Source organism: Crotalus tigris, unplaced genomic scaffold (assembly GCF_016545835.1).
Source record: "Crotalus tigris isolate CLP2741 ecotype Arizona unplaced genomic scaffold, ASM1654583v1 scf7180000024302.2721777, whole genome shotgun sequence".
Taxonomy (NCBI): Eukaryota; Metazoa; Chordata; class Lepidosauria; order Squamata; family Viperidae; genus Crotalus; species Crotalus tigris.
The window spans coordinates 2,205,203-2,219,682 of record NW_024100474.1 but is presented as its reverse complement, the minus strand read 5'-3'; the positions used below and the strand labels follow the sequence as shown (position 1 = coordinate 2,219,682).

The 14,480-nt window shown below is 39.9% G+C and overlaps 1 protein-coding gene across 1 annotated transcript; it reads left to right on the top strand.

Annotated features, from left to right (window-relative positions):
* Positions 1-1,512: 1,512 nt before the first annotated feature.
* On the top strand, positions 1,513-14,090 carry GNMT (glycine N-methyltransferase). The gene is made up of 6 exons (XM_039324475.1): positions 1,513-1,876; positions 5,639-5,766; positions 8,336-8,449; positions 9,644-9,786; positions 11,879-12,000; positions 13,370-14,090. The coding sequence occupies exons 1-6, from the start codon at positions 1,671-1,673 to the stop codon at positions 13,539-13,541; spliced, it is 885 nt and encodes a 294-aa protein (XP_039180409.1). The 5' UTR covers positions 1,513-1,670; the 3' UTR covers positions 13,542-14,090.
* The last annotated feature ends 390 nt before the right edge of the window (positions 14,091-14,480 follow it).

The window sequence follows — 14,480 nt, the reverse complement described above, 5'->3', positions numbered from 1 at the left end:
TGGGCGCTCCATCACTGGAGATTTTTAAGACGAGACTGGACAGTCACTTGCCTGAGATGGTATAGGTATAGCATGGGGCTAGACTAGAAGACCTACGTGGTCCTTTCCAGCTCTATTCTATTCTTCTATTCTTCTTCTTCTTCTAGATGCTCACAAATCCTCTGCTTAATTATCTTATTTAGGATTTTCCCAGACATTGATTAGTCTATAATTTCCTGGATCCACTTTGTTTACCTCTTTTAAAGATTGGAACCACATCAGCTCTTTTCCAATCTTCTGGCAGTTCCCCATTGCTCCAGGAGCTTTGAAAGGGATAACTCCTAAAACTAATGCATGAAGTGCAAAAGTTGATGAATTCAATTCCTGGGTTTGAACCTCATAGAGTAAAATTTATCTACCAACACTAAGTTGCAAATAAATGAAAACCAGCCCTATAGTGCCTGCCTCCTGGCATTCAATGTAACTGAAAAGACAGGATAGATGGTCCCACAAGTAGCCTGGCTCCATGCCACTTTGGGCTTTAAGAGTAATAACCAGAACCATGAAGAGCACTTAGAACTCTACTACAGTAGGAATCAAAACTTCTCTTGAAGTAGACTGTGGTCTATTTTATCAGAAGCTGCAATATTATCTTGAAAAAGTTATCTCCTGCATATAGTTATGAAAGTTATTTGTGCATTTTGAAGAGCTTGTTTCCAGTTCTATTTTCAATTTCAACAACTAAGAAATGTTTTTATAAAACATTTTAAAGGAGAGAATGAATATCTTTTCAAAACCAGAAGTGTGGAATCAGATCTCTCCAAACTCTGAATGATTCACTCTTGTTATATTCAGAAAAAGAAGAGAAATACAGCTTTTTCAACAAGCTCTAGGAACTTGGTAACTATTGCTATTGTAGTGGGTTTTTTTGGTTGTTGTGGCTGGGACATATATTGAACTGTTTTTTTATTATATGATTTTAGTTTTAATAATGGATTTGTGGTTGGTTTTTATTTATTAAGCCTGGAGTTTGATAAAAAAAAGCAGAATATAAACTAGGGAAGTAAATATTTTATTAAAATATTTTAACATTTTTACAACTGTCACATTTGTGGAAGCACAAAATCCAAATTTAAATACATAAATCACTTATAATAGATCAGATTTTTAAAAAAATCTGACTAAAGTATTAATATCCTGTTCTATCGGATTTTCTGTCTGTAATAATTCTCTGCTTGTTTACTCAGCACTGGGTTATGGGGTGTTCTGCGATTCCAAGATAAGCATAAGTAGTTTGCCAGCGATGTTGAACTAGCATTCTCATGATTTATAGTCAGCAAGGCCAACATAGATGCAAGCCACCCGGCGGGCAATATTGTTGGGAAGACTTGAGAAACCTGAAGCGAGCTTGGGTCAAGACCTTTAACTTCAGGAACAGGGGGAGGGCGGGGAGAGGAGGAATGGCTCTCCAGCGGGCGGAGGGGTGGGAGTGTCCGCTATCCCGTCTTTCGATTGGTCGGCTGCGCCGAGGGGCGGTCCCTGGCTGGAGTGAGTTCCTCTGGCGACCGGCTGCCGGTTCAGCTGGGGATCCTAATTATTGGAAGCGGCAGCTCTAGCGTAGCGGATCCGGAGCCGTTGACGAGGTCGGAGCAGCCGTCAGACAACCTGCGCCCTGAGCCACCCGCCTCGCCATGGTGGACAGTATCTACCGGACTCGCTCGCTGGGCGTGGCAGCCGAGGGGCTCCCGGACCAATATGCGGACGGCCGGGCGGCGCGCGTCTGGCAGCTCTACATTGGCGATACGCGGAGCCGCACGGCCGAGTATAAGAACTGGCTGGCGTCGCTGCTGCGCGCTCAGTGCTGCAAGACGGTGCTCGACGTGGCCTGCGGCACCGGGTGAGTCGCGAGGAGAAATGTTGCTGGGCCGCTTCCCTGCCTGTCTTACGTCGGGAGTTTTTGTGGTAAACGTGCAGATAGAGCGTATCACCGTAGCTGCGGTTCCGTGCTATTTAATCCGGAATCGTAAGGCTTCCATTGAATCTTCACGCTGCTTCTTGACAGCAGACGTAATGCGCGTTGAAACCCTTAGATCCGTGTCCAATTGCACCTGCGTGTTATCCAGCAATGATTGTGCCTGAGGTGATAGTGCTTGCTCACTTGAGAATGACCCCTTTCAGTTCCTCGGGGGGAAAAAGGGGAGATCTGCATTTAGTCTTCCGATGTCACTCACTTTTTTGTTCTTGTTATTAAAAGGGCACACCTTTCCAAACTCCCACTCAGTCAGGGGTTCTGGTAGAAGTTCCATCATCTTTGGTATCTGAAAGAAGTGAGTCCAAATTTGGCCATTACTCAGAGCAGAACAATTAGAATCAAGGATATAACATCAAGGAGTTTTGTGGCATTCCAAAGACTTTGGCATAAGCTTGGGTGATTCTTTTCCACAAATTACTAAGGCTTGTTTGGAGCCTTAGGCTGTCTTCAGATTAAAGACCTATGATTGCATCATGCTGAAGCCTAATGACTAAAATGTCTATAGAAATAATAATTTGAAAATAATACCTAATGCAACTATTGCATTTAGGAGCTTTCTCTCTTATTACCTGTTTTTCTACTTTATGTGCATATATAAGCAATATTTTCCAAAAATAGGAATAGTTTGACATATTTATTTTATTATACTCTTAATACATAATTAGAATGCACTTTTTAACCAGCTGTAGTGCGGGAATAGATTAGGCTGCCCAAGATATTTTGCTGGCTGAAAAAAGAGTTTCTATTCCTTCCTCCAAGTCCAGAGATATTTGGACACATGGAAATTCCTGTAAACATTGCTGCTTTTCCCCATCTATACTTGATTAATACATCAAATATTAACAATTTACTGCCCTTCCAGCTAAAATTGGCCTGAGATAACTACCTCAACTTTGCCTCATGATATGGCCAGCCTTCGCAAGACAAGTTAATGTAAACAGAATGTGAGTTGAACATATTTCTGTACAAACAGAAGCATCAGTAGGTCTGTGTCAAGGTGGGCAACTTGGAAGTTTAATCTTCTAGTGCAGGCATGTCAAACTCATGACATCACATGATGTCGTGCGACGTATTGCGACTTTTTCCCCATTGCTGGGAATGGGGTGGGCATGGTTTCATCATGACTCATCCGGCCCGTGGGCCGGCAGTTTGACATGCCTGTTCTAGTGTGAATCATCTAGTACATTTGTTTGTTTCCCTTTTTATATTTATGGGTTTAAATGTGTGAAATAATTGTACAGTAATGCAAAAACTTGAAAACTTGCAGAATAGGTGCTGCTGAATATTCTTAGGCAGTCTTAAGAATATTCAGGGGGTGATAAAATAGGCATTTATAGGCCTATAGGGGTTCCAAATAAGTGCTAATTCTGCTACTTCCAACTGGGTTTTCTGCCTCATGTCTGCTTAAGGCTTTTGGATGAGCTTTTGGAGGTTAAATTTGAGCAGTAATGAATATTTTGTTGAGAAGGGAGGATTCAGTCAACTCTGAAGGAAGCTTGATGTACCTCCTACTCATGAAGTCTCTCAATCCATTTTGGACAACTTAGAATTTGTCTCTAACATTCCTTTTTAAGAAATAATCATTAAGAAAGTTGTGGCCTAGCAACTGCAGAAAACCCTAGAGGAAGCAGATTATTTGAACACTGGGCAGTCAGATTTCAGGCCAGGATACAGCAGGAAACTGAACTGGTCATGCTTGTGCAGTCATTGGGGCAAGGTTCAACTGTCTTTGTCCTCCTTGATCTCTCAGTGACTTTCAAAACCATCAGCTAAGATATCTGTGGTCCATTCCTAAGGGATTGGTATGGGAGGGACATTATCTTTATGGTGGCTTTCTTTTCTGAAGGGATAGTTTTAATCAGTATCGGTAAGAGAGGAGTGATCTCTAAGGCTGCTATTTTGTGAAGTGCCTCAGGGTTTTCTCCTCTCTTCACTCCTTTTTAATATCTACATGGGGGGGGAATAATCTGTTGATATAAGTTTTGATATCATCAGTATGCTGCTGCTGATACATCTTGTCCCTGGCTTGAACAAGTGATGGTACTGATCCAGTGCTTGTTAATAAAATAAATGCATCAAAAGTGCTGATCCAGTGCTATCAGGTGCAGATGGGAAAAATAGATTCTAAATGAATTCCTTCAACATGGAGTGATTTTAGTTTGGGTACTGATGATTTCTGAGAAATTCTATCTCTAAATCTGAATGGTGGTTTGCAATTTGGCGGTCCTCCTACAGTCCCAGTTACTGCTGGAAGAACAGGTGATAGATGTGGCTAGAAGGGTTTTGCATTTGTGTGCCAATTGTGACCATGGATCACAAGAATCTACGTCATTCACCTCCATTTGGAAAGTGCTGTTCAAAGAAGTGCCCTTGAAGAGCATTTGGATGTTACCACTGGTGCAGAACCCAACAGCCCAGATATGATGGGGGTATCCCAATTTTCCTGGATGACTTTGCTGCTTCGAGGAGCTGCATGGGTTGCCGTTTGTTATCCTGAGCAAATTTGATTCGACTTGATTGTCTGAGGGACCACATTCTATATTTATCAGTTCACGCAATAAGATCAAATAGGATCAACTTCCTCTGGATCTCATCCCTATGAGGATGTCACATGATAGACCTTGGAAGGGTTTTTTCATTAGCTGCTCCCACTCTTTGGAACCTCCTAAGATCTAGTCAGCTTCATCCCTCTTAAACATGAGAAAAATGTTGATGACCTACCTTTTCTGTTTGTCACAGTAGGAGTTTGTGCTGTAAGTGAAGGTCGGTTTGGAGGGCACATAACATTTATATTTTACAGATTTTTATCTTTTATTTTTTTTAAATGCCTAAGATTGTTATTGTAACATTGTTAGCTGCCTGAAGCCTTTGCAGGAATATACAAGAAAAGCAAAATAAAAAACCATTTACCATTTCTTCTTTGAGTATGGACTTAATTCATTACAACCTGTTGATATTTTTAAGTATGATTATCTTATATCCACTATATTTGGATGTGGATTTAAGTAATCACAAGTTACATTTATGGCACATTTCAATTCCATCACGATGGTTATCATTGTCCATTCCTGTTTTCTGAATGATTTTCTATGGTTCATTTGCCTAACCTGAGCTTGGTCAGACTTGAAATTACACTCAGGCCTTCTTGATTCAGTTGACAAGGATTGTGGAATGCATGTAATTCCTTGCTGTGTTAATCAAGATGACCATTTAACAAGTAATAATATAGTAAAAGGGCAGAGATGAGAAAAATAAAACCAGAGGAATCATTCCCACAAATATACTTTGTTTTAAGAACATACTTATCTTTGCTGTTTCAGAAGGGAGAGAATATTGAATTTCTCTTCGCCATAGATTTTAAGTGAATATGTGCAGGTATTTTTTATTTATTAAGAGAGATACATGTAGGCAATACTGTGTATGCAGCCTTAGGAAAGGATTTTTATATAGTATAGGAGCCATTGCCCTGACTTTCATGGGTGACTTTTTTCCTCGAACTACTAAAATTAATTGCTAACGTAAGTGGAGGGGTTTATTATGCTGAGTTAATCTGAAAAATAGTTTACTTCAGATCTCATCCCTCAAAGAGTACCTGGAAATCATTTTCTCTCTCCATTTCTGGCGCAGTGTGGATTCCATTATGTTGGTTGAAGAAGGATTTAGTGTCACCAGTGTAGATGCCAGTGACAAAATGCTCAAATACGCCTTGAAGGAGCGATGGAACCGTCGAAAAGAAGATCCGTTTGATCATTGGGGTACTCTTAACTTTTGGTTTAAGAATATTAACTGATTGCCCTCCCCAATTTGATGTACCCCAGATATGTTGGATTGTAACCTGTAGAATTCTGGGACTTTTGGTCCAACAAATCTAGAGAATATTAGCTTTGGAAGTCTATAGTCATGTATTCTTAATTGATTCATATCCCGCTGACAGCAAACTATTAAAACATTTTTATTAGTTCCAAGGCAGAGTCTGAATGTAGAAAAAACAGTAGTTAGGTGCTACATTTTGGTCTGTTCCCAAAATCGCTAGACTGGGATCTGTGTCAGACTCCGGGATCGAAAGTGCTTCTCATGCTGTTCTTTTTTAATCAGAGATCCAAACATGTAGAAACAAATTCACATTTACTGTTTTTATTGTTCTTAGTTAAAAGCTCAATTATTTACACACCCTTGCGTACCTTCACAATTTAAAGTTTAGCCAGCCAGGCCAGTTTTGAGTTTCAGAATTGAAGCACAATGCTAATATAAAATGCTCATTCTGTCTGATGACTCCCAAGGGCCCATATATTTTTATAACCCTTAGCATGACTTGACATCATTTGTTATTGATATGTACCAGTGCTTGAATTCTCTTATTTTGGCACTTTTCTCATACCTAGTACATGATACAGTTCACATGGGATATATCTATCATTAATGCACTCTCCGATCATTACATAAACATGTCTACTATTTAACATTTCTGTATATTGTGCTAGTTGGAATCTGAAGTGTTAACTTGATCAGCATCTTAGCCCCATGTAAAAACAGGTCTGAGTTCTTGTCCTAGGCCCTTACTCTATTGCAATCTGAATATTTCCAACAACAGTATTTGAGCATCTTTTCCAGGCTATGTTTAAATTAGCAGTAAATGTATGTCTTGACAAGAAGAGCATGATGAAATTTGATCAGTGCTGTTGGAGCAGCTGCCAGAATGCCAATGCTATAATGTGCTCTCTGCTGACATATTTGGAATGCAGGTGAAAGAGGTGCCTGTAGGGTACCGTGGGGAATAGATGGTTCCTCACCCCAGTCAAGGCTTTATAATTTGCTACTGGAATTTATTAATCTTCATTCATAAACACGCAAGAATTAAAACTAATTTGGCCTTCTGAAAATTGGTCCATGAAATTATGACTCTATTGCCTGTGTCCTTTATAGCAGGGGTCTGCAACCTTGACAACTTTAAGACTTGTGGACTTCAGCTTCCAGAATTCTCAGCCAGCTCTTCTGGGAGCTGAAGTCCACAAGTCTCAAAGTTGTCAAGGTTGCAGACCCCTGCTTTATAACACACTTTCCTAACCTTTTGGAACAAGTTGCCAACATTTGGAGGCATCAGGTTGACGTACTTCCAATGTACCCTGACTGCTTTGACACATGTGTGCATACCTTTAAATCTCCTCCACAAGTATTACTCATGTGCCAATAGTTTAAGATTGGTTAATTTGGTAAGCAGAAGAGCCAGAACCATTTTAGAGATGGCTGAAAAGGTGTAGAAATTCTGATACTCCTAATGTCTTGCCTGGATGAGACAAGCATTTAAGAAACTCTTTACAATTTTCCTTAACACTTAATTAAAGCTGTACATAATGCCTATGATTTTGAGGATTATCTTTGAAGTCATAGTCTCCAAAAATAACTTGAAAATATTAAAATGTATATGAATTTCTCCTTGGCCATAATCTGGCAGCAATCTTCCAGCTTTTTGACCGGTTTTAGGTTTTAGTTTGGTCTGTGGACCAATAGCTCTTGCCATTCCCTCTGGATCAGTGTCTGTCTACTGTAACCCAAAATAATTACTTTTAGCATAGTAAGTTTGCAACAAGCAACACTGAGTTACAGAATCTAATAAAAATGAATTAGCTCAAGGACAAACCCAAGATTATTTCCTTTATGATCCCAGCAACAGAGTCATGTGGTAATTAATGAAATTTGCAGAAGCATCAAAAATACAAGTCCACAGAAGAATCAGAAAGTTATATAGGAAAAGCTTGATGGTGGTTGGAAATGGCCCATAATAGTTACAACAATTTTACAATGATCAGAAATTTCTGGATAGAAGCAGCCCTTAACACAGATGACTACTAGCACATGTGCAAAGTGCCACTAAAACATTCACAAACCCAGCATGCTATAGAAAGCTCAGTATTTCTTTCTTAGCTATTTATTCTAGTAACAGTAAGACTTCAGGAAGTAAGTTTTCTTTGATGGGAACGGAATGGAAGGGGAAAAGTGAGGATTATTATTTTTTTATATGGGACAAGCTGTTTCATAACAGACTTTCCTGAAGAGTCACATTTTAAAGTGTTAGGTTAGCTTAATATTGTGTGAACTTTACTGGTTCAGTTCATACAATATATTAAACCACAAACCATTATGTATAAGATATAATGTTAAAGTCATGTAATACCACAGGTTTAGCATATTATATGAACTAGGGTGGCAAGTTGATGATTATCACTTCCCTTTGGTACTGGAAACATAACATCTTTTCTTACTTAAATAGAGCAAGGCATGACAAGGAAGCATAAATTATATAAAGTGTGCTTTTCTGTTCTGCAGTAATTGAAGAGGCTAACTGGCTCACCTTGCCACAGGATCTACAGAAACCGGGTGAAGGCTTTGATGCTGTCATCTGCTTAGGGAATTCTTTTGCCCATCTTCCAGATTTTAAAGGTGAATGTCAAAAGATTGTCATACAGAGGTCTGTTGGATTGCCAGTGCTATAGAAAAGGATAATCTGAGATTTTTCCTTAGTCTACATAGAAATTTACTTTGAATTTAAATAAAAAAATACTAGCATTTTTATTTATTTAAAGTGATAAGTAATTCTTTAAATACTAAAGAAGAACTAATTGCTGGATTTTATGCTATGATAAAATTCTTATTTTTTTCACATAATCTGTTTACATTCAAAAATTGTGTTGAAAATTACATCAGTTTAACTAGGGAAAACAAGTGGTTTAATATTCTTCCTGATATGGATATGATGATAGGAGATATTTTAGTTTGCAGATTCTATCCAAATTTCAAGCATTTTTGGATCCATTACATTTTGTATTTTTTCCTTCTAGGCTAGTGCTGGAGGGGAATTGATAATCTAAATTTCAGTATGGGTAGTCCTCAGTTTACAACCACAATTGAGCCAAACTTTCTGCTGCTAAGTGAAACATTTGTTAAGTGAGTTTGCCCCATTTTACAACCTTCCTTGCCCCAGTTAAATGAATCGCTGTAGTTGTTAAATTAGTCAAACTGCTGTTAAGTGAATCTGGCTTCCCCATGGACTCTGCTTGTAAGAAGGTCACAAAAGGTGATCACAGGACACAGCAATTGTCATAACGATGAGCCAGTTGCCCAGCACTTGAATTTTGATCACATGACCATGGGGATACTATGGTCGTAAATGTGAAAACTGGTTATAAATTACTTTTTTCATTGCCATTGTAATTTCGAATGGTCATTAAACGAACTGTTGTAAATTGAGGACTACCTGTACTGAATTTGTAAATTGAAAAAAATGAATTTACCAGATTCTAACTTCACATCTAAAAACTATGTGAAGAACAGATGATACAAGCCACATGCTCTCTATTACAGCAATGCTGTAATGTTTTGGGCAAGGGGATCTCCAGAAAACTAGCTTTGGGGTGCAAAGGGATAGCTGTAAGGGTAGTGGGGTTTTTGTTACATTTCTTAAATAAAAATATTTCATTATCTGAGTGCACTAATACCCATAATTTAGGTGTTATTACTTTGTTAATCAACAAACAAAAACGCCCAGGATAGCCAGAGGTTTCCCTGGTTTAAAGGGAAACAGCAATCTAAAGGGAACAGGAAAAAAATTAATTCAAATTTTGTATCCATCCCTAGGTGACCAGGGTGTTCATAAACAGGCTCTTAGGAATATTGCCAGCATGGTCCGTCCAGGTGGCATTCTTGTCATTGATCACCGTAATTACGACTACATCTTGGAAACAGGTTGCGCCCCTCCTGGGAAGAATATCTACTACAAGGTAATGCTGGAAATGAACTCTGCCTAACCTTTTGTGACAGTGATGTTAAAACATCTTAAAACAGCAAAAACATTTTTATAGCTTATCAGAGCTAATTATAATAGTAAGGTAACCTTTTATAGTACAGTGCCATTTATTTCAATGTAACCCTTTAAAAATACTTTTCAGGTAGATATAAAGGAAATCTGTCAGGCAGAATCAGACCACATCAAGCTATCTGACTTAGTTTAGATAGTCTAGTATTCATAATATTGCAAGAGAGATGGAGAAGGAAATCTGCCCGTGTTGCTTCCAGAGATTCTGTTTAACCTGTTAATTCTTCACTATTTTTTCAGAGCTGGGTGGGAATAATTAGTTAGCAGAGCATATATTGTAGTCTCCAATTAAAAGCATCTGAACATGGACTTCTGTGACATCAAAGCACTGCTGCATCCGAATAGATAGCATTGGAATAGACATACAGGTAGTCCTCAAGTTACGAGTGTAATGGAGCCTGCCCATTCCACTTGTAACTCGAAAACTCAAGTGAATCTCGTTCGAGGTACGAGATCACTTCCTTGCTTGTTATAACGCACACAGCTCATTAAGCAAATATGAGGTATCTCAGGGTGGGGAAGGCCATGGAGGGCCTGGTGCTGGAACAGGCCCCCAAGGCCTCCACGACCCACTAAGATACCGCATGCTTCCCCTTCCCTTCCTGCCGTGCCAGACTCACCTGGAAAAGATCCGTCTCCTCTGTGCTGTGGTTCCTGCTGCCGACCGGATTTGAGGCGGGGAAATACTACTGCGCACACACACACCCCAGACTCAAATCCAGGCAGCAGCAGCCTGGAAAAGCCTCTGGAGGCTGGATTGAGCTGCAGGGGGAACGCAGAAGTCTCCCCTGGCCTTAGATCTGGGCCGCAGCAGCCTGAAAAAGGCCTCTGGAGCCCTGATCCAGCCTCCGGAGGCACATGGAAGCGTCCCCCAGCTTCGGTTCTATTCTCCGTTGCAGAGAACAGAGGCCTAAAGTACCATGAGATCATGTGAGATCAGTAGCGTGTGATCTCACCCCACTGATCTCGCATGATCTTGCGTTACTTTAGGCCTCCATTCTCTGCAAATGCACCGAAGGTCTGGAGCATCCAAGAAAGCGAAGGATCTCAATCTTTGCAGGGTGAGTATTGAAGGCCTGGTGCCTAGGGAGACCCGGGGCAGGGGTGGAATAACAAGGGTGAATGTTGTAGAACCACTGCAGTCGCTCGTAAGGGCGAACAACTGCCATGGTGCTGCAATAATCATAACTTCGGGACTTGCTCGTAAAACTAGGGGGCGCTCATCACATAACTTTGAACAGGCGTTAAGTGAACGCTCATAACTCGGGGATTACCTGTATAGGAAGCTTTTTCGTATAGGATATATATTCTTTTTAATTGCTAATTAAATTATTAGCTAATAGTTTTCTAGTCTCATATCCCTTCCAAACATTGAGATCTCAATATATCCATACCATCACATATGAAGCTGCTCAACTGAGAACATTGTAGAGTCAAATGTAGATAGCAAGGTTATTACAGGGCTCATGAAGGCGTGAATCTAATAGACAGTAAAAAATCTCTCATCCCAGTCATGAGCTTTAGAGATTGGAATTAGATATTTGGCTCCAACCATAAAATGTTAGTCGACGTTGTTGAGGCTGATCCCTAATATAAGCCTGTTGGCAATGCAAAGATCAAAATTGAGAATCTCCAGCCACCACTTTTCTATAGCAGCATTGTGCTATTATTACTACTATACTACAACTACAACACATAGTACTTTTTTCTCCAGAGGAATGTTAATTAAAAATAGCACAAGTATAGTTGAGCAATAAGTAATCAACTGCCTATAGGCAGAGTGCATATTATGATACAATTAGAAGGAAGAGGAACAAGCAATGTCACGAATTTGTCTTTTTACTTAAACAGAATAGAGAGAAAAGTAGGATATAAATGGCACCAGTGTTGTTCTGCAATCTGAGCTGGCTTAACATAGTGAACAAGCCACCGAGAAACAAATGCAGAAAAACATAAACATAGATAACTAATTATTTCCTGTATCTTTCTTTCTCAAGAGTGATTTAACCAAGGACATTACTACCTCGGTTCTCCTTGTGAATAACAAACCAAATATGGTGACATTGGACTACACGGTACAGATCCCACATCAAGGCAGTGATGGAGATTCAGACTTAAGGTATGTTCTCTTAGAACCCATGATTATTGCATCTCCACTGATAACCAGGTTTAGCACAACTAACCATTTGGCATAGGGTTAGAGCAAACAGGTTAGAGCATTTATTTACTGTGTTTCCCTGAAAATAAGTCCTGGTCTTACTTTTTTTTTTTGCCTCAAAAAGAGGCACGACACCTGTCGCGCTGCTGCCACTTGCCACCACTTGCATCCAGACACCGTGGCGCATTGCACCAGTGTCGCCAGTTGTGGCAGGACACCGCATGGTGCTTCATGCCAGTACTGCCAGTTGCGGCAGGAGGCTGCACAGTGCTTTGAGCCATTTGCAGGAGGTCGCATTGTGCTTTGGGTCGTTGGTGCCACTCATGGCAGGATCCTGCAGTGTGCTGCCGTGACTGCAGCAACAGCCCGATGCACCTTGTGGCCTCCTACAAATGGTCCAAAGCATCACATGGCATCCGGCCGTGAGCGGCAGCAATGGCCCGAAGCGCTGCACAACCTCCTCCCGTGACCAGCAGCAATGGTGCAATGAGCCATGCGACACGACAAGTTTCAGGGCATGGGAGGCTTGCCTATGGCAGTCCTACCAGTAAGGTAAGCAGGTGCAGGGCGCGTGGGACAGCTCCACCCCCTGCCCCCACCTTAACTTGATTTTTAAACGTGTGCCTCACCTCAAAACTAAGGCTTATTTTCGGGGTAAGGCTTATATTAGGCCTATCCCCCAAAAACAAGCTAGGGCTTATTTTCGGGGTAGAGCTTATTTTCAGGGAAACAAACAAGGTGTTTAATTTGCAGAGCTACTGATCTCATACAAGTGAATCTGGGCATCTAATAAAGATTAAAACAGAAAATCCACCACACATAAACTCCCAGTGCCATAGGATAAATAATAATCTCACATCAATAAAAAGGGCTCATCTACCTGCCTGACTCAATGCCTGGGAAACAGCTAGGTCTTTTAATTACTTTACATACTATACTGTACCTATCCATGAGAGGGCCTCAGAGATCTGGTCACCTCTAAAACCATCAAATTAACAGATTAACTCTACCTAATCTTATGAAACAACATATATACATTGAGTTTGGACCTTCTGGTATGTAAGTTAATATTTCTTGATTTCTACTGATACAAGCAGAGAATAAGATTCCATACTTAATAAAAAGTATTGTTTTCTTAATTAAAAACCATCTCAAAGTACAGTAATTTTGATTTGCAGCATTCTTTTTGACTAGAATCCTCAAAGGATCATGGATAAATTAATCTTTCTGAACAAGTGGAAAGAGAGATAGCCAAGTTCCTTACATTGCTGTATTAATATCTTCATGCTTTTGTTACTTAGATATTAACACAAATTTTCTCTTTTATCAGTCAGTTCCGTCTTTCTTATTATCCTCATCGTCTGGAGCCTTTCACAGAACTATTGAAAAATGCATTTCAAGGCCAATGTGAACACACAGTCCTGGGAGACTTCAAGCCTTACACACTAGGCCAGAAGCCTGGCCCATGCTATTTCATCCATGTAGTGAAGAAAACTGGCTGAGATCTAGTCAACAGACTAGTCTAGTGGTCATATGGGGTCTTTTCAATGGGTGACAAGGTGCAGAACTTGTATAAGCAAGAATAAATATGCATGGTATTATATAAACCAAAATTTTCCCCAAGAGTCCAGTGTGATTAATACACTTTGAGGATTGAAATGCTTAATGGCATTGGAGGGAAGGAGGTGGGATAAGATTGCTTTGCATCTCAGTCTCAGTTGCACAGTTGGCTAAAATGTACATTGTTCTCTCTTGATACTTTCTTCCTCTTTTTGCTGGAAATGCCTGGCTAATTTACACCTAGGTTAGACTAATGATTACAGTGATGCAGTTTTTCTTCAAGGGAAGAAAGGCTGGGAAGAAAGGAACAAGGGGGACAAAAAAACCTTATTTCATTCTTTATTGTGCCTGGGGAATCGGTGCCCCTTCAGTTTAAGTTATACTCCTCACTGCCTATACTAGCTGGAGCTGATCAGGACCGATGACCGGCGTGTATTTCCAACAACTTGTGAGATAATTTCAAAATAAATTTATTTTCTGCCTTTACACTATTACTGTCCATTGCTGTAAGCATTTCTGTGTGTTTCTATCTTTTGCTGCTGCATCTGTAAAATAATGAGAATTATTTTTACAATAAGAGAAGAGACTTTTTTAAAAAGTTCCTCAATAAGAGCAAAGTCATCATTTATTTTTGCACAGCTCAGTAGTGATGGGAATAGGTGGCAGAGAACTATGATTTCATTTTAGATTGACAATTTTAAAATTAATATATGTAGGGTTGCCTGAATTCCAAATTTCTTGCTCTGATTTTCCAGAGGTTTCCAAAGGTTAGAAAATTCTCAAAGCTACTTCAGAGAGGAGCCAGCATTTGAGTAAGACCAGCTGCAAGAAACCATTACAATCATATTTTATCAGTTGCTGTCCTAGAGCCACTATTCTCT